Source organism: Thunnus albacares, chromosome 19 (assembly GCF_914725855.1).
Source record: "Thunnus albacares chromosome 19, fThuAlb1.1, whole genome shotgun sequence".
In the NCBI taxonomy this organism is placed as follows: Eukaryota; Metazoa; Chordata; class Actinopteri; order Scombriformes; family Scombridae; genus Thunnus; species Thunnus albacares.
The window spans coordinates 21,207,460-21,228,354 of NC_058124.1; the positions used below are offsets into that span (position 1 = coordinate 21,207,460).

General features: G+C 42.4%; 1 protein-coding gene across 1 annotated transcript in view; it reads right to left on the minus strand.

The window, feature by feature from the left end:
- nedd9 (neural precursor cell expressed, developmentally down-regulated 9) overlaps positions 1–20,895 on the minus strand; it is a 31,913-nt gene that overhangs the window by 1,315 nt on the left and 9,703 nt on the right. The window contains exons 2-6 of the mRNA XM_044335443.1: positions 15,236–15,655; positions 4,016–4,114; positions 2,651–2,788; positions 654–1,838; positions 421–510 (exon numbers count right to left, since the gene is read on the minus strand). Of these exons, the coding sequence (XP_044191378.1) occupies positions 421–510; positions 654–1,838; positions 2,651–2,788; positions 4,016–4,114; positions 15,236–15,655 (1,932 nt within the window). The remainder of the gene's footprint in view (positions 1–420; positions 511–653; positions 1,839–2,650; positions 2,789–4,015; positions 4,115–15,235; positions 15,656–20,895) is intronic.

Below are 20,895 nucleotides of genomic sequence, written 5' to 3' on the forward strand. Positions count from 1 at the left end.
TAATAAATGATTTATAACACACTACAATGTAGTTGTAAGCAGATATACATGTTTATTAATGTATTTTTTACCAACTATAACTGTGAAGACCCATAACCAGTATATTAACAGTTGTAATACTCTAAAATAATCTTCACAGGAGAAGTTATAATTGTAAAGAAAATCCTTAATAATATCTTAATAAAAGTCCTTATTTCTGCTAAAACTATTTGTTAAATGTTTATATAGGCTACTGTTTAAAATAGAGGAAGTTAAAGTAAAGGATTAACTTTATTTGCTATGTGTAAGAGTCTTTGCACCCAGCCAGTCAGCAGCTGTGTGTGTTTAATGATATGTTAAATGAATATATGAATATATGTGACTGATAACAGAGATAGAGGAGCCACCCTCATCACTGTAGAAACAAAGAGGAAGCCTCACCTGTTCCTGGCCGAGCTGGTTTTGACTCTGTTTGATAATGTTTTCTTTGTCCAACAGCTCCTTCTGCTGACGTTCGAAGTCATCTTTGCCCTGTCGAGGAAGACAAGGAAGTGAGAAAAGGCATTCAAATATAGAATGAGATATACTATCTATGGTGTAAAGTTAATGGGAATAAAGCAAATAAAGGAAACGTGAAATACTGAAAAACAGACGGGCTTTACTAATCTTCTTACCTGTAGATGTACGTAATCGTAGTCCTCCATCCAGCTTTTTACACACTTCTCACTGTTCATATTGTCTTTGTCTTGGCTGGAGGGCACGGGGAAGGGCTTGGTCTGGCCCCCGTAGTTGTCATTGTCTGAGGAGGGGGAGGTGAGCGGGTGGATCATGTTCTCATCAGGTGTGCTCCCGATAGAGAAAGACCCGTCCATGTGCGTCCGCCTGAACAGTAGCTCAGCGCTGCTGCCTATCGTGGAGGCCAGCTGCTTGGCGTCGTCCGGTACAGTCCTGGAGACCATGACGAAACGGTCCAGGTCGTCGCTCTTGTTGTGGTGCTTGGCGGCGGCGGAGGCGGCCAGAGTGTTCAGAGCCCAGTTGCAGTTCTCCAGGACTTGGTAGATCTGCAGAAGGATCTGCTGCGAGTCCTCCAGGCGTCCAAGCTGCCTTCTCAGCTTGCTGTGCAGGCTGGAGTCTGATAGCGCTGTAGCGTTTGCTGCAGCCCCTCTACCAAACACAATGAAGTCCCCCAGAGCCGCCCGGACCCTGTCTAGCACTGTGCGCACATCGTTAGCATGGCGCTCCATGAAGGGAAAAGTCCTCCAGTGAGGGGATGCTGCCATGGAGTGTAAAGCCCCGACTGAGGCCTCCACAGCCTGCTGCAGACGGTACAACCTCTGCACGGCAGCGTCCAAATCCAGAGCCAGACGGCCCTCAGAGCTGGAGCCCGTGGAGGACGAGGAGGTGGACATGCTGCTGCGCGTGCTGCCGGTGCTGGAGAATGACAGACGGTTCACGCCGTCTGTCACGTCTCCGACTGTGCGAGCATCCTGAGCAGGGATGTCGTAAACTCCTTTGCTTCCGTCTCTGTCAGCGGGCGAGGTTCTGTGCTGGGAGGGCTGCATGCCCCGGGGGATGTCGTATACGTCACTGTGACTCTGAGACCCTGCTCCTGAGTGAAGGGCGGGTGGAGGTACGTCATAAATGCCTTCATTGCCGTTGGTGTTTGGGTGTTGGTGATGGGCAACAGGCTCCACGCTGGGGGGGAAATCATAATGCGATTGGGGGCTCTGTGTGGGTTTGGTGAGGACGGGCGGCGGTACGTCATAGATACCCTCCTGTTTGTGCTTGAGAGGCTGCGGGAAATCGTAGTTTCCCTCCTGGAGGGCGGGGTTGGTCCTGCAGGGAGGCACCGAGTAGACCTGTGGGCGAGGACAATCATTAGTTTTACAAGCAGCTCAAATTCACAGCAGCATTAAGTCAGCTGGTTTTCGCCGGATCAAGTTTGTACAGCGGCGCTGCAGTTAAAGATTGAGGAAGTGAAAGACCTTCTGGCTCGTGTAGATACTATATTTGAAACCTCAAAGTTTCTGCCCTTGATTCCTTCCTCTAATGCAGCGTCAGAGCGCAGAAAAGCTTTAACCTCCCACTCACTGTGTGTTCTGGCGTACATGGCACACAGCATGTTGGGAAAGCAGCAGGGTGAATAAAATGGTGGCCTGTAAGTGATTTCCATCATCCTTGAATTGCACTCTTAGACAGGCCTGCCCCAAACTGTAATTAGGAACGACGCAAATAACAGGTCCCAGCATATTTCAGGTTATTACAAACAAACTGATGGCTCTCTGCCTGGTTGGGTCTGGAAGTCTGGTGAAATCTTAGAGGGTCTGGAAAGCTAAGAGTTATGTCCTTGACTTTTTTGTCCCTGCTGGAGAGTTCAGACACAGAACCATACTCATGGAGTTTTGGTTAAACTCTCCTGGCAGGCAAAGCTTTCATTTCGTGCAGCCACAAGAATGTCATAAATACGACATTTGACGTATTATTCATTTATTATAGACAATTAAGAGAAATACTAGGAACTGTATCAATAAACATAAAATAACATTTTCCGGACACAAGCGGCTACCACTTCCTTAATTCAACTTTATTTGACTGAAATAAACGATGTGTCTGACTGATGTTCCCTTTCATTTTGGAGGAAGATCCACTAACTGTTGAGATGTTCTCTTACCCCTTGTGAGGAGGGAGGTATGTCGTAAATCCCTTGTGTCCTGGGGTCCATTTGAGACGGGGGTACGTCGTAGACTCCCTGGTTTCGGGCACCGCCTTGCTGTGCAGAGAACATCTGACCAGGCGGAATATCGTACACCTGAAACATGAAAGTCACATAAGATAAACATCAAATAATGAATAACAAATTATGCTTACTGAAAAAGTTACGGAAACAAAGAAGTGAAAAACTCTACTAGTTTTACTTCTGTAGAAGAAGATAATATGTTGTGCAACTAACATCAGGACCGCACTGCAAGTTTTATCAATTTAACACAAGATGACAAGACAAAACTATAACCGTCAAGGTTCTTTTTCTGAGGAAAATTAGGTCACTGCAAAGACCAGGATATGTGGTAGATCAGAATAGGAAACACATTTGAGATCAAAAGAAAAAGACAAATTCTGAGTTACTGTTTGCCTAAAACTATTCTCGCTCTGTTGTTGATTACTGTCATTTTTGTTTTTTTTTGACTGATTGACAGCTGCGGTAGATGGAAACAGAAGATGCAACTAAACAAAAACACACAAAACAAAAGTATTTACATTTTTATACTGTGTATATATCATATCGGTGTGTTTGCAAGTTGCATTTCCTTAACTACAGATCATGTATACATCATATTTTTGGATTTCTCTTACAATTCCAGGCAGCAATTGGCTTCCATTCATTTCATTTAGCAGACTCTTGTTATATAATCATCACAGTAAAACCTCAAGTCTGCTACACTTTTGCCAGCGTTCCACTATCTCTGCAAGTTAATGCACTTTCATTTTGCAGTACATTATCTCAAAACAACCCACCAACTTTGACCTGAAATATTAAGCAGACTTAATGTTTGCTTTGTGCGATAACACAAGTAAAGCGAAATTTCAAGAGGTCGTTAAGTGGTTTTGTGGTACAGAAATGAACAGAAACCCCGAAAAAAAGCTGGAGACTGAGAAATGCATTTAAATTATTAGAACAAAGCAACGTGTGAAGTTTGTGGTAAATGGGCTAAAACGTGCAAAACCACTGGTATAATTGTTGAAAATGAAAGAAAAACGATATCAAGAAAAGTCTGAATAAGTGCAGTTTGGCACTTTTTTATCATAAATTTTTATCTTGCATGTGTTACTTATTTTATTTTATAATTTTTTGTTCATGATTACAAATGAGTTCTGTAAGATTTTTTTTTTAAAAAAACAGCCAAAATGTAACATACATCCATTTGAAATCAAATAAAAATGTGCAATGATAATTATTATTAGATTTAACTTATTTTCAAGTAGCCAGAATAGGTCATACTGTTATACTGTACATGCTGTGGGAATATGAGACACCTACCCCCTGTGATCTACTGGGTGGGACATCATAGAGGTCCTGCTGGTTGTGCTGACCGGGGCTGTAGGTGTAGGACTGTCCCACTCTGGTCGGGGTCACCACCTGTCCAATCACAGCAGGGGGAGAGACAAACAATCAGGGCTGCTGTCTAGAAACGACACCTGGGGCACAGCAGTGTGCTCGAGACAAATGCTCAGTATCACAAATTGCAAACACACTGCTCCTCTCCTGCCACCCATCTCTTAGACTTCCGTACATCTGTCCTGGATCTCCGTTGTTTTGCCTGTTTCTCATTCCAAGTCCTCAAATGACCCAGCAACAGTAAGTGAGTGCAGTTGAGGCAGATAGATACTGACAACAGAGACATCCTCCCTGTTTCAGTTTATTTGTGGAGAATCTAGCGCACAGGAACCTGGAGCAGCACACTAAAGCAGGATCCTTCGTCAGGAAGTTTACACTCAAAACAGTCAGACTGTGTATCTTTTGCTAAACAGTGGCCACAAATGACAATTACAAGAGTGAATTCCTCTTAATTTCTCAAGATTTTCTTGAGTCAATTGCTTTAAGGATTTCAGTGGGATGTTCTGGTGGTCTCAGGGTTTAGTGTGCTCACCATGTAATCACAATGTCCCTGGATTGAGTCCAGCGGGGGACTTTTGCTGCATTCAACCCCCTTATATTTCCCTCCTTTGACTGTCAGCTCTATACTGACTATATAAAAGCAAAAATACTGAAATAAATACCCGAAACGTCTCCTGCAAAGTACTGTGTTTATTTATTATCAAGATAAAACCAGTGAAATGTTTATCTGTGACAAACAAAACCTGCAGTGTAGAAAGTCAGCCAACTGTCTGAGTAATGTCAGTTACACAGCAACAATATTTATCAAAAGTTTGCTGACATAAGCGAGAATTAGTGCATATTAGCTAATGGTCATACCAGACAGCAAAGCCCCTTGAGTGCAGTGTGTTTTATTGGTTATTTTTTATGAGGAAAACTGTTTTTTTTTCCTCCTTCTTTCAAAAGTTATAGTCCTGCTTTAAAGGTTAAAAAGCTAATATATTGAGACATTTTGTGACTTAAGCTGGCTAACATTAGCTCGCATTAGCTACTGGTCATACCAGACCAGATTACATGTATTTTTCATCTTTGAAATGTTACAGTCATTTAAAAGGCCTAAAAGCTGAAATATTAAGCAAGAGAAAGTGATAAATATAGAACTAAAAATTGAGTTTGATGGGTTATATTTTTAGCTCTACTAGAGAGCAGAATAAGTCACAAAAAAAACAAAAAAAATGAAAGCTTAAGTGGTGCATTTGAGCTATAAAACGCGTAAAAGTTTTTATTATAGTACTGGCTGAAATATGAGTTTTAAAATCCAGGAATATTAGCTCCTGGCGAAGTAATCATTGGGTCGTTGGTACTGATGAACAACCCACTTAACATTTTGTGCTGCAGGGATTTAATGCACCTTTAAAATATTTTACACTGTGGTGCAGACAGGCTACAGAATAATGGTGCGATTACTGCTTGGAAAACAAAACACAAAACACATTTCGCTTGCTTCACCTGGGCCCGTGACATTTCTGCCCCTGTTAATGTTTTTTATCTCATATTCCCCTCTCTTTTCCCGTCAATGCTAATCAGTCCCTCCACACCTCCTAATCCCGGTGTTTCCATCCCCCCCCTCCTCTCCTCTCCTCTCCGTCTCTTAGCCCCTAAAAGCAGAGCTGCAGACCTCCTTGCTGCGTCAGACAGACAGAGGAATGCTGGGAATGTCCTTCCCTGAGCCCAGTACTGCTCCTCTGCCCCCACGCACCACTATCGCCACACTGGAACGAGCAGGGTTCATTAACAGGGCTCGAAAATAGGAACCATACGCATGGCTTCCTGGCAGAGGGGAAACGTCTCCAGGGAGGTATAAGACTTTAGTCCCAGCATCCACTCTTGAGTCGCCGTATAGCCGAGTTAATATCCTAATACCATCTCTCATACTGCACAGACATTTATCGGCGCGTGAGCAGTAGGAGCGGTAACCTCAGCCAACTCAGAATAGGATTAATGTTTCTGAGGAAGAGGCAGAGGGGAGGGAGGAGGGGGGTGGCTGGTTTGTAAAAGAGATTTATGAAAAAAGGTAACAGAGGTGGAATAGGGGAGAGTGAGAGGAACGGAAAATGAGAGTACGTCGCCTAGTATGGAAAGGAATGCCATTCATCTGAGCTGGAGACTGACTAACAGTAGTCCATATGGTTCTCATAAGTCCAATCTGAAACAAGCCCATGGTGATTTAAGGTGTTCATTGTTGGCATTCCTGTCCGTGCATGCATCATCCCAGCAGGCCCGTGGGGTCAGAGCTGAAACATACACTGCGGGCTTTAAACGCGTCAACTCGGCTCTGAAATAAACCAGCGGAGGAATAAATAGCCTCGGCTGCTTTTGGCTCTTCTCACGCACTGTCGCTCGTAGACTCTGGGCTGTTAAAAGCTCTCAAAGCATGTAACCAGACACAGCAGATAGCGAGCTAGCTGTTCACAAAGTAACAACAAAGTGATGCTCGGTAAAAAAGGTCACTTTAGCTCGGCTGCTGTCCCCGCGGGTTCGAGTCTGCGCCCTGACGATAAGCTGGGATGTCTGGGCTCGGCTGCCGTATGCAGATGGCAGCGAGGTGTCTGTCAAAGACCTCGGTGACCTTTTCCGCAGGTACATGTCATTGCTTTGAGTAGCACTCTGCTCATCAGTGGCTCCTCTCAGCCGCCGCCAGATGCACACTACTCATTTATTTCCCATCTCCTCCCTCTGTTTACCCAGCAGGCTGTTGCTGCGAGGCCGCCTCGGCGCTGCTATAATTGCTGGTGGGTAAATATTTACCGCGTCCAATGAGGTCGGCGCTTTTCGTGGCGGCGGTGGCAGAGAGAGAGAAAGAGAGGCGCGGCGATGACATCATGAAGAGCCAAGGCGACTGAGCAAACATTTGTTCTCACTCAGGTGATAAAGGCTCTTAGGATTCCTTCATGGAGGAGGCAGAGCAAACCGAGTGACTGAGGAGGGATCAGGTTTAAACTAGTGCCCTGAGGAGCCAAATAGAGGCCTTGTTAACGCTCCGACGCGTTGCGGTGAGTGACGACTTACGGCTCTTTCAGCAGAATACCGTGTTTACTTAGCATCCTGGCAGGCTCAGGTTTTGGCAGGTAGGACTTTTCAGCTTTACTTCAGAGTCATTTGAGAGGTGTCGTCATAACGTAAACAACTACCTCACAGGCTTGTTATACACTCAGTTTTTTTTATATATTGCACAGGCAGCACGTTTTACTGCATTTAATCTGAGCAATGATTTCACTCTAATCTTATAATCTTATCGTGATGATATTATCTTATGACATTATTGTTCAAAGTCCAAATTCATGTTTGTGAGTTTTTGTTTCACACATAGTTTGATCTCACATAAAGTGTAAATATAAAGCTGAAATGATTCATTGATTAATTATTAATTAATTGAAGATTAATTGGCAACTTTTTTGATAATTGTCCTGTTTAAGGCACTTTTAAATGCAAAAAAATGTGCATGTTTCAGCTTTGAATATTTTTTGAATATTTGCTGGTTATCTTCGTCCTCCGTGACATTCAAATTAATCTCCTTAGGTTTTGGACTGTTGGATAAAAAAAAGCAATTTGAAAATGTCAACTTGGGCTTTGGGAGATTACTGAAATGGATTTTTTTTTTTTTTTTTTTTTTTTTTACTATTTTCTGATTGATAATGAACATAATTGTCAAAAGTCTTTGCTTTGAACATCAGTTTGACTGTTTTATAGATGATGTTTGCTAATATTTGCCATATCAACAGACGACAAATAAGTGGAGGAACATACAGTAAATAACACAAATACTTCCACACACAGTCTGATGAGTATGAAAATGATGAAAATCATATGTTATGGACTTTGCAGATCTCAGCCCAGTCAACACTTATGGAAGATTTTGGACACAGCTTTCAACCACCGTCATCCAAACACCAAATGAGGGGTTATCTTTTAGAAGAATGGTGTTCATCCATCAGAGATCTATGCCAAGATGTAGTGAGGCTGTTCTGGAGGCTTTATACAAGTTTTCTTTTACCTATCTGCACATCAAATAACAGAAAACATCTGTTATGATATTGTGATTATAGTCGCCCAGCACAGCCTTGGTATACTTTAGCCCAATTGTGTGTGGGTGAGTAATAGCACCTGTGTGTGGCGAGTCTTTATAGGAAATCATCATTTCACACCCTTTCATTGGTAACTTGCTTGCTGACATGAATCAACAACCCTAATGAGGCTTTTCCACCAAAGATCAGCTTATAAAAGACGGCGATAATGACACTGCTGACAATGTGGCAACTGCCCTCTATTGAATTCAATCCATCCATCTCATTACTCACACCTCCTCATCTCCTTTCTTTTGCTGCCACCTCTCCTGCGCACTTATTCATCTATCTGGACAAAGTCAACCTCTGCCTGTTTCCTACCTTCAGCTCTGTCAGCACAGCGCTGTTGGCTAACCTTTTAATGATTGAGGGTGGGCAGCAGAGAGACCCAGATAGAGACACCCAAGGGCACAGGGGAGAATGAAATCTAAATCACCAGCTGTGGCAAACTAACCGTGCTATCAGTCACGTATTGGCTGATAGTGTCACTTTCTATGTGACTGCATCTCCTAAATGTAGGGTGTTTTCTGCTCTGTAATAACCTGCCCTTCTTTGCTTTGCTGAATCACAGTACAAAGACGTCTCTTGCGGTGCCGCTCGATAACATTCCCCTCCACCACTTGGAGCTGCACCAGCCTATTAATGTGCCAAACTAATTAATGCAGGTAATTAAGTCTTGAATCCTGCGAGGCCTTCAGCCATCTCCATAACACGTCCAAGTGGCTAAACCCAAACAGACAGCGAGCTTAATGAGGAGCATTAAAAGAGAACACACTGATTTTAGCACGAATGAGGATCATCTGTCATCCTCTCTGATCAAAGCGGCTTCTTAATCCTGGGGCATGATTATCTAAAAAGACGTAATGTAAGAAGATGTCTAGCACTCATTGTTTACTATCTAAGAAAGCAATATCATGAGACAATCCCCTGAATTCTAAGAAAAAAAAAAAGAGGATAATGTGTAATGAGAAATGTTTTGAAAGACCCCTCAGTATAAATCTTACAGAGTCTACAGACGTGTTAGCAGCTCTGTGAGGCTGAACTTAGCTTTATGCTAATGCTAGAATAGCGACATGATCACAGTGACAATGCTAATATGCTGATGTTTAGCAGGTATAATGTTCATGATCTTATTTAACTGTGTCAGCATGCTAACATAGCTGAGGCTGATAGGAATGTCATTAGTTTTGTTTTGGACACATTGAAATTTTGACCTGATGTTGCCACTAAAATAAATGTTAAATGGATTGTCAAAATTATTTCAACTTATCCTGAGAGAGACATGAATCATGACATGATTTCACTCAAAACCACAAACGTCAACCTCATGGTGGCATTAGAGGAAAAGTGAGGGCATCATTGAAGTGATTAGGATTCACCCTGATGGACCATGAATGTCTATTTCATAACAATCAATCTAATAGTTATCTCAGTCTGAACCAAAGTGGTCGACCAACCAACCGACCGACTGACAGACTTCACCGTCCCAAAAGATATATGCTGCTAACATGGCTGAAAACTTTCCTGTCTTTTCTCCTCCTGCTTTTAGTAAAGTTCATCACAGACTCTGTTCTGAACTTTTAAGGGGGAAAAAGTCCTCTCAGTATGTAAAAACCGCGGAGCAGATTACTTTCGGTGCAACTGATTTATGACCTTGCCCCTCGGTCAGATCTCATGGGCCAGCGATTCATCACAACTGTGACAATGGCGAGCAGACGAGCGTCTGAAGGAGTTGGCTCGCTCCAGGAAGAAATAACTCACTTATCTGGAGCTGAGATCGTTGTGTGCATGATTAGGCAGCGAAAATATGGCCGAGGCAAACAAACAAGCCATTCATTACAGACAACCTGGTTAATTCCAAACACAGTTTTATCAAGGTAAATGGCACACCCTCGTAAGCCATAAACAGTTATCAGACCACTTCCTTGAGTTGTGTGGGAGCCTATTAATCCTTTTGTACTTCTTTATGGCACTACTGGATCTATGGGTATGACACAGTAAACGGAGGAAATGCCCATACAAGGAGCAGATCTCATGAGTCAGGAAGTGAGGAATGAAAAGGCCGTCTGGTAGGAGTAGATAAGAAGCTCAGCAGAGATCTTTGAACTCTGAACCCAACCCATCTTTGAACACCGTGACCTCAGCGCCTGAGTCAGAAGGGGAAGCACAGAGGAAGCGGGAATACCGAGGAGTGAAACAGACACACCTTTCAGAGCCGGAGAAGAAAGAGGAAATCAAGAGCAGCAGTCTCATTGGTGATAAGAAACGAGCTTTTAAGAGCCGAATGATGAAAAGGCGGCACAAGGCCTCCATGTGAGAAGACTCTTTGTGCGACCGAGAGCTCCAGGCATCTGTCCCACATGGTCCCAGCTCGGAGGCCTTGAAGGGAGGGCAGCTGTGGAGCTCTTTAGCTCACCCTCCCAGGAGGGTTACCCAAGGACAAGGCCACAGCATCAAACCAAACAGCCAGAGAGGCAGAGAGCGCCAAACCTCAGTATGCCTTTATATACCAAAGCCCCACACCACATGAAGAGAAAATATCCAGTCACCAATCTGGATTTGCACTGTGGGGCTGGCATGCAAACCCGAGGACGCATTCTGGGGGGATATATGCAGACAAGAGTGCACGAATGCATGACTGTACACGCGCATACACACACATACATGGTGAGGAACATATAGGAACCTTTCTCTGTGGGAGGGGAGGAAGGCTTTAGCGTAATATGAGAGGGGATTATCAGTCTAGGAAGCCTGCATCAGTCTCCATAATCATTTGGGAAGCGAGTGTGCGAGTGTGTGTCTGTGCTTGAATGCACTTGACAACAAGAAAATGGCTGTTTTCCTTCAGCGCCATCGGCTTTTAGCACGTTACACCGCACACAGCGTGAGTAAACACTCGCGGCCTGTCATCAATACTGCTCCGCAAAGACAAGCAGTAGTAAACAAGACTGAGTTTGGTGTTTTGAAGAGCAAAGGTCAGGGTTTGGGTTTCACATCAACAGAAATGATCCCCCCCTTAAATGCTTTGACGCAGTAAAGAGCGCTTACAGAGTTACAAACTGGGAGGAATGACTTGTTTGTTTGTTTTAATGATATCCTCAATATTCCTCAACATAAAAACACAGTAGTGTCCAGGATAATTTCACAATACAAAGGTTTTTATTATGATTATAAGTGTAGTTATTTTAGCTTTGGGAAATCATGTTTTTTCAGTCAGTCTAACACTTTGTAACACACATAAATTCATCATTATTAAACACGTTGCACAATTCATATCAGGGTCTCTCTGGTAGAGTTTAGAGGATTAAAACTCAATTTAATTTAAAAATAAATGATGTATTGAGGTCAACTGTAGACTGAAGTTAGTTAAGGTTATCTGTAAGAGACTGAATACTGTAGATATTTTGAAAAATTTAGAGTAGAGAGAGAGAGTTGCTATTTCACATTAAGAAACAGAGAGTCATCCCATTTGCTCTTTGATGGATTTAGATAAAAAATTCATACTGAAGCTCACGCTGGTCTGCACCATTTTAGTTTTCTGCTGAATGTTTTTATCAGGTTTCTATAAATCATAATCTTCAACTTCTGCTCTCCCATGTCAAAACAACTGGATGTTTTTTTTTTTTTTTTGAATAAAATGCACTTTGGGATAAACTCAAGCTTTTTCTCTTTGAGGTTTTAATTAAATAACCAGATATTTTCAAATGCAGTTTTTCATATTTTATACTGAAGATTCAACCAAAACAGTTTCATATCCATCCAAACCGTGGAAGTGCTCCAATTGCTGGTCACACAACAACATCCACTCAGGAAAAGAGCAGGACTAAAAGGTAAAAAGATTAGTCGATTAATTGATTTGTTGGTAGAGAGAGAATTTGGGAACATTTTAGGGTTGCAGCTTCTTAACGGTGATGATTTATTGTTGTTTTTTCTCTTACATTATAATAATAAACTGAATATTTTTGACTTTTGTACTATTGGCCAGACAAAAATATGAATCTGAAGATAAAACCAAGGACTCTGAACTGCAATTTTTCACTATTTTTGAATGTTTTCTAGACCAAACAATAAATTGAATAACTGAGAAAATAAATATTATTCGCAGCCCTAAGGGGACGTCTTGAACCCCGAATGCCTAAAATAACCTCCCATTTGGCAGCAGTATGTAGCAACAATACTTGCTGAGTTTGTCTTTTCCTGTGTCACCGCAGTTATTGCTGCTTTGGCTTAAACAGGACTGACTGTGTCCACAGGGACTGATGGTGCTTCTGTCCAACAGTCAGACGTCACTGGAAAACAACAGAGCCTTGTCTGGATTCCTGCAACTCACATGTAGACCCAACTCATAGAAATGAATGTGTACGTCTCACACACACACACACACACACACAGAGTCAAAATCTTTCTGTTAAATAGACAGGAACAACCACTGAAAATTGCACCCACTTTGATAACCACAGATCGGGGGGAAAGTTAAACGTCCCAAGACTTAATTTAATCTCTCCAATAATATGATTACAGCACAAAACACACTTTCATTAGAAGCACATTTAATTTTCCATGTTATCACCAAAGCCTTTTTAATACCAGTCCTCAGTTAAGCCTTGCAGCCTGTTAGTGGAAAAGAGAGGTGTTGGTTGACAAGGCTGCTGTGTGTGTGTGTGTGTGTGTGTGTGTGTGTGTGTGTGTGTGTGTGTAGGTTGATTAACAGGTCTCTACTCTCAGCCCGCTGGCTCTGACTGACTTTATCACAACCGCTCCTGTGCAGTGAATCACACACAAAGTCCTCTAAGCTCCCGGTGCCTGCTTCCTCGTATTTACCTTCTAAAATGCACACCTTATCTCGTTTCAAGCTCATTTCAATGATGGCTGAAGCTGATTTGTTAAGAGAAAAAAAAAAAAAACACCCCAAGGATATCAAAAGCTCATTCAGCGTATAATTACTATCTGTCTCCTGGAGGGATGATCTGGTCTGAGGTGCTAGAACTAGTTAAGCGGTTGAATAACCAGGGAATTTCTCTTTCATGTTTGAGCACATTCTGCTAAAGACGTCCATTTGTGGTGAAGGATTTGTGGTGCGTTAAAAGCAAGACTATGAAACTATGAAATAATGGCCGCTGTGGCCATAAGTGACAGTTATAGTTAAGGGTATATGATAAAATACATAATAATAATAATAATAATAACAGTTGTACAAGTAGAGAAGATTAAAAGTTAACAATGCTAGTGACAAAACCATAACTAGCTTAACTTTGCTAATATTAGCTATGAGCGACTGGCAGACCAGTTGCTTATGGTAGCTAACGTTAGCTAACCTGAGACTGCATTTTACAGCTTGTAAATTCAACTTTTTGTACGTAAAAAGGATGTTGTGTTAATTCATCTTTCAAGAGTTTCATAGTCACACGTTAAACCAGCAAAACTGAGAGGTTGTGCATTTTCCTTGAACGTTTATGGATCAATATGTTGACTTACTTTTTAAATTTGTGTTTTAATTTCATTATTTTTGTCTATTTTTAAATTTGATTTATTGAACTTTGATTTAATGTATGTTTTTATTTCTTCAGACATGAAATATTGCTTCTTTTTTATATTCTGAAATCGTTGCCACAACATTACAGCTTCATTTGCCTTTTTCTATGGCACGGTTTGATTTGTGACAATCACGGAGCCTGCACACTGAAGAAGGTATTGGCTAAAGCATCTATGGTTGTTATTCTTCTGTGCTGTAAATAAATAAAACATAAGACTACATTTTGTTGGGGTAATTCCTCTGCATGTGTTTCATAACAGACTCACTGGGAAACTGGTCATCTCTGTGTGCTATAACAGGCTATATTTTCTAGGAAAGTCTGAGATATATATGCTTTAAATGATATACCATCCAGCCAATAAAACAGCACATATACATAATGGACTCACTGTTTGGAGGATTGTATATATAGCTATACTGCAAATGACGAAGCCAAGTGTGTTTGTCAGTGATCCTTGGCACATTTAAGTACAGAAAAACCTACTTTCAATGCAGCTGGTCTCCACCAAAATCCAAAAAAACAGCTTTGTGCTGTTTGCTTTTCCACGAGTTCTTCCCATATTCACTGCCTTTCTGTGGCTTAGACTGGCTCTGCTACACACAATGTGCCAATATACAACTAAAGCCAAATGGGAGCCCAGCACAAAAACACTACCCTGCTCTGTGGTGAGCGCCAGGCCCGGCACACCCTGTCCACATTTCACATCACAGACCCACAATCTCTCCGGCCTCACTGGGTTCTGTGTGTGTGCAATCACACTGATGAGAGTCGTGGCAGACTGGAAGGATAACAGGTCACGGTGTAAACGTGTAAATGCCATGTCCTATCACATCTAATACCCGCACTTGCCGGCGCAGACCACACCCATCAGAGTTGATGTTATGTTTTAAATCCGCTCTGATCCGAAAGAACTGTCTCCGGAGGTCAGGGAACAGACCAGCCTCCATCTTCTCTCTTTCTCTAAACCCTCTCTTTTCCTTCATTTTCTGCTTTTCTGTGCCTCAAACCTCCTTTATACCGCTGTATTTGTAGAATAATACTTTAATTGACCATTGGTTTTTAAACTCAGTCAAAGTAAATGTTGGAAAATCTAATTACATACAGAATTTCTGTTTTCTATCATTATAAATGTAATATTCTGGGATTTTTGGACTGTTGCTTGAACAAAACAAACAATTAGAACAGGTTAACTTGGGCTCTGGGAAACTGAAATGGCATTTTTTATTTTGACTAAACCACGGATGGGGTATCATGTGCCATAGAGAGCCAAAACGCTGCAGGTTTTCATTACAGCCAATCACTTCAGCAGGTGATTTCATCTGGTGGGGTCTTGTTGGAATAAAACCCTGCAGGCTGCTGCCTCTCCATTGTGCATCATTTGCAATTCCTGGACTAATCGGCTTATAAAAAATTTAATTGACAGATTATCTGATAATGAAATGTGATTAGTTGCGGCTCACGGCAAATGCAAACTAGAGTCTCCTTTCTTGCTCTCTTTGTCTCACCTTGCTCGGCGTGTTATCAGCAGCTAGTGTGCTCCTCGGTGGGACTTGGTAGATGTCTTGTGATGGAGGAACCTGATAGATGCTCTGCTGGCTCTGCTGCTGTGGACTCTGCAGGGACGGTGGCACCTGGTAGACCCCCTGTGACCCCGAGCCAACCTTCTGCTGGTAGGCCGCGCTCTGAGTAGGAGACTGGGCGGCGGCAGCAGCGGCGGTTGGCGACTGGGCGTCAAACATCGGCCCGATCAGCAGCTTCAGGCGGTTGCCCGGGGCGATGCCTTGGCGGCCGTGCAGAGAGCAGAGCCACCAGCCCTCCAGGCCGCCTGTGTTCTGCTCAATGACGGTCAGGATGTCCCCTTTCCGGAAGGCCAGCTCCTCCGGGGACTCCGGCATGTTGTCGTACAACGCTTTGGCCATCAGGTTCTGCAGAAAGAAAGATCAGACATTCATCAGTCAAAGTTCTTTGCTTCAACAATAACAATAAAAGGAAGAAGCAACAACAACTTTTTTGTCAGGTTTCACTATTACTTTAATATTCCACTAAAGGTTAAAGGAATAGTTTGACATTTTCACTTTCTTGCTGAAAGTGAGATGAGAAGATGGATACCTCCTCTCACATCTGTCCAGTACAGCTACAGAGAGCAGTTGGTTAGCTTAGCTTAAAACACAGACTGGAAACAGGGTGAGAACAGCTAACCTGGCTCTACATAACCCACATTTTTACACTTCTAAATGAATTAGATATAACATGTTAATAAGTGAGCTTTATAGGTGCATTTTGTTACCTTTGTACAGAGTCAGGCTAGCTGTTTCCCCTGTTCTAGTATTTATGCTAAGCTAAGCTAAGCTAACCAGCTGCTGGCTGTGGCTTGTATCAATCTACTCTTCTGACTCTCTGCAAGCAAACAAATAAGCGTAGTTCCCAAAATGTCCAACTGTTCCTTTAAGACACTTGTGTTGACCACTGTTGACCGTGCCTCTATAGCAGTTTAAAATGCTTTGATGAATGACATGCTGGTGAACTTCTGTCTGCACATTAAATTACCATGCAGGATCGCATTAGCCCTCAGCTCTACACCAGATGTCTTTCAAACCAATCTGAACTTGATGGGATTTTCTCAGCTTGCGCCCTGCTTCAGGGCACAGTTTACCTAAAGGGCCAGTGAGGGTTGAGGGATAATGACTCCAAACCGCAGATTTTGGAGATAGGAGAAGCCCTGGAGTGTGCCACTTTTGTGTGTGAGAGAGGCATTTACTACTAATTGCCTCGGTAAATGCATCAATCTTTTTTTTTCTTTAAGCCTTTATTCATCCAGGGAAGGAATTAACTGAGCATTAATACTCCTTTTCAGCGGCTTTATACTCCCACAATAACAAACATTGCCTCCTGGGAGCTTCCCAGCACAACAGTCCTGTACTTTCAACCACGTACAGTAAGCTCTATATAAACAATTAGGGATTAAGTGCCTTGCTCAAGGGCACCTTAACATTAGATACTGAGGGAAATGTGTGTTTTTTTCATCCAGTTTTACCAGCTTATCTCTGTTTCATGCCAAAAAACTCTCTTCACCAACTTCTGTAATACCACCACCCTGTCAGATGGGTTTTGTAAAGACAACATAAAACACATCTCGTTTGTTCAGTTATAAAAATATCTTATAATGAAGATGATTGAGGCTGCGGGATTGAAGCCAAAATCTGCTTTTCGTCTTCATGAGCTCATCTCGCAACAGAGTGGAGCTGGATTAAATTCACTTGCATCAGATAAAACAGGATTCCTAATAGGACTACACACTACATGCGCATTTGTATCAAAAAGAAACATTTCTACAGTGTGGGGATTATCAGAAAGATGTAAATAATTTAACTGTTTGAGCATCTGAATACAGCGTCTAAAAAGAAAAGTAATGCATGTCAGTTTCACTCATCGTCCCCAGTAGCTTTGTCTTTTTTTTTTTTTTTTGCTCCGTGCTATTAACACCTCACCCTTCTAGCTCAGTGTGGGAATCAGGAAGCCCAGTTTGTGACTGCCACTGGTTTGAGACTTTCTTGAACCCTCTTTGGCCTTCCTCTTTCCTACCCGGCTTAAATCAGGCAGTTCCCATGTGAAACTCTCTCTGCTTGTAACATCGTTATCTCTCACTGTGGGCCTGGCCTCCCTGGCTATTGTCTAAGTACACTGTCAGCGCCATTAGCCAGCAACACACGCCGCACAATTACACACCCACAATCACCCCCCGCTACCAACTAGCTGGCCTGCAGGCCCGCAACAAGTTCGATTGTGACCCCAGAGGTCACCGTCGCCCCAATGACAGCGTACTTGCCTGTTTGCTCATTCCAATAATTTGATCAAGGCTGGCAGAGTCATCCATGCGGAAGCAAAATGCTGATTGCTGTGATTACTTCTACTGCTAGTTTGAATATATTTGTTCTAAGAAATGATTGACGAGTTTAAAGCAGCTTCCTGTACGCAGTGACACCCACCTGCTGTGGTTAGCACTTGTGTTTAATGATGGGAGGAGAAATTAACTCACACAAACAAAAACACCACGTATCATGCTACTCTGTTGTCTCCTTTGTCCCTGCAAATTACTGCTATAACCACCTGCCAAACCAATGCCAAACGCCACTTTCGCCAACCACAGGCATACGCATCACAAAGCAACGAGTGCACTCGCACACACGTGTAAAAGCTAACAAAATAAACACCTTTATTCGAGTGGGCATGCAGCCCGGCTACGCTTTGTGAAGATAAAAGGCTGGTGGAAGAAACTATGAAATAGAAACTGTGAATTTGTCTACTAAACCACATTGAGATGGAAGATATCTGCACTCAAATGTGTCAAGTGTGCTCAGCAACACATTCACACAAACATATTCGCCCTTTTATGTAGCCTCGGTGCAGATTGAGACTAATTTTAGCACTTAGGACATACATTAACCCTAATGTTTTGTTTGAGACGCTGGGCCCTCTTTAACAGCTCAAAACGACACACTTAACATCATTTAATAACATTTATACTTCCCTAATTTTATGAGAACTGCTTATAAAGACGATTTTGAACTTGTTTCAAGAGTCTGCTACAGAAAATGATGCTTATATCTGCATATAATTGATGTTCGTATGCTCGACATCTGTGGTTGACATTTCTTTTTATGCAATACTCTTAAATCCCATATTAGTCATCTTGGAATTCTGTTACTGGAGTTTTTTTCAACAGTTTGTTCATAAGTGGTCTAAAAGGGGTCTAACTGACCATAAACATACAATGCAAACAAAGGGAATATATATTTATTTATGCACAGTACCAGTCAAAAGATTGGACACACTTTCTCATTCAAATTTAACATTTAAACACAAAATACTTCCTTATTATATCCATATTTTGTCACCGTCATCAAATGTGCATTTTGTGGTGCATTTAAATTCTTGTCAGATGAAAGAATTGGTTCATTTTGTGATTATCGTCGTTTTTTTTTTTTTTTTTTACACACACAGCAGTGGGATCTGTGAGAATGATGAGAAAGTAAAGGTGATGTCATCAAAGCACAAGGGTTAATATCATGTGCAAAAACTCAGCAAACATGCACAGATAGTATCATCTGCTGCGGTAAGTCTTAAGGCCACAAAGATCCCCAATAGGCACTGTTTGACACATTTTCACACGCTTAACCCTCATTCTCACTGCGGTTTGCTTTTATTGGGGCAGAGCTTGTGGGTAGGTTAACATACAGATTGTTTAAATGGAAATTTTTATAGCACCTCGACCAACAAAGAGAAGATGGGTCAGAGTAGAGTCCAAACATAGAAGCTGATCGTGATTGTAAAACTGCTAAACTTAAGCACCGTGAGAAACACAAACATCACCCCTAATCATATCGAACAAACGGGTTGTTAGCGGTATTGGCTGAGAGAAGCATGCAGATCCCTTTGAAGTGATGCAAACGGGGGAAGACTCAGCTCCTGTCGTCTTGTTTTTGTTTGCTTCAGTCCGCCGCACCGTTGTAATCGGAGCAGGTGAAACTGACTATTAAAGCGGGCGTCAGATCTCTGGCATAAACACTGGTTAGTCACAACACGGTGACTCCATCACTTGCCACTGATCCTCCTATAAACACATGTGTTTGCCATTTGTCAGTGGGCAGGCACGCGGTGGTGGGGAGGGGGGGAGGGGGGGAGGGAGGGCCCCTTCTGCTGCACCCACAGATGAGTGCGAGCTTACAGGAAGCTATCGATTATAAGTCAGTGAGGCGAGAGAGGCGTTGTGCCACTTCCTCGTGTAAATATGACACCTGACCTCAAATCGTAATGAGATTCACAAATGCATATTTTCTACTATAAGAGGCCTCCCACATTTAATATATAGCAGTAGAAGATATGCAATATTAAATACATATCTGACATATTGAAATAACAGCTGTATCTACTAAATTTTGGTTGTAAACTATCATGTTGAAAATCTTAGATCAATAGAAATGATATGAATGACAGCTTAGCTGGAAGAATGAGACAACAGAAACTGATGTGACGCCATCAGTTACGTCCTTCCGCTAAAGGATAAACAATCCGCTCAGAGCGGAGTTTCGTTCTGACAAATGATCTTTGGCTCGGTGCAGATGCCAGCTTGCAGCGAGCACACAAACCCAACAACAGACTAGTTTAATTTGATTATCTTGATTAACCGGCGCAAGCAATGGTAAGTAGAGCAGTGCTGCAACACAGTCGAGCTCAGGAAAGAAAGGATCAGCATTTGATGGGGTTTATTTTAGCCAATAGCGATCCATTAAAACATGTCTGGATCGTCCCCAATACAGATTCTTAGGAATTGATTTGGGACATTTCTAGTCGCTGTGATCAATCATTATGTTGCTGGTATGTTAAAGATGAAACTGACCTATTTACTTAAAATAGATCAGGTCCAGAAGAAATTGAATCTGTGTTTTTGGCTTAAAAGGAATTATAAAACTTTCATATACATGTATTTTTTTACTAAAGGGGTCTCTCAGGTCTCATACTGCCCTCTGCAACATCTGGCTTCAGAGAAGCTCTCACGGCTGTGTATGTTTTTGTTGTTAGAAAGCAAGAAATCACGCAAAGCTGAGCTGTCCAGATCCGCACCTGGAACACGATATACAGCCCCGAAGACCCAGCTGTCGGGCCCCTCCACTCTGAACCCCTCTCTGCTCTGGGAGACGTCGATGACTCACACATCAACAAGGCTTTTTCCACCAGCGTCTCGCCTAAAAACAAACAGTACAAACGTCCTCTCATTTGTGAGGAGAGCCTGTGCTGACCATTCCAAAAATAAAAACGGTCTTACGTAACTTCACCGCCTGCTAAAACGGCCCCACCTTTGCTTTCAGTAAGAGCTCTCTGGGTGGTTTTGGCTCAGCCTCTCTAGGGTACACATCCATCTAATAATAATGAAGGTGGCTTTGGCTAAACAAGCTCACAAATACTCAAATTCCCCTGCTACTGCAGCCAAAAACACAACCACACCACAGCAGAAATCCGCGTCCCCACAGCAACGAGAGCGGCCTGCTTTCAAAGAGACAAGGATGTTTTCAACCCAAACAAACACAACCTGCTCCCAAAAAAAAAAAAAAAAAAAAAAAAAGTGGTACGCTCCGACTGTGAGAAACATCATGCACCTCGGCAGCGG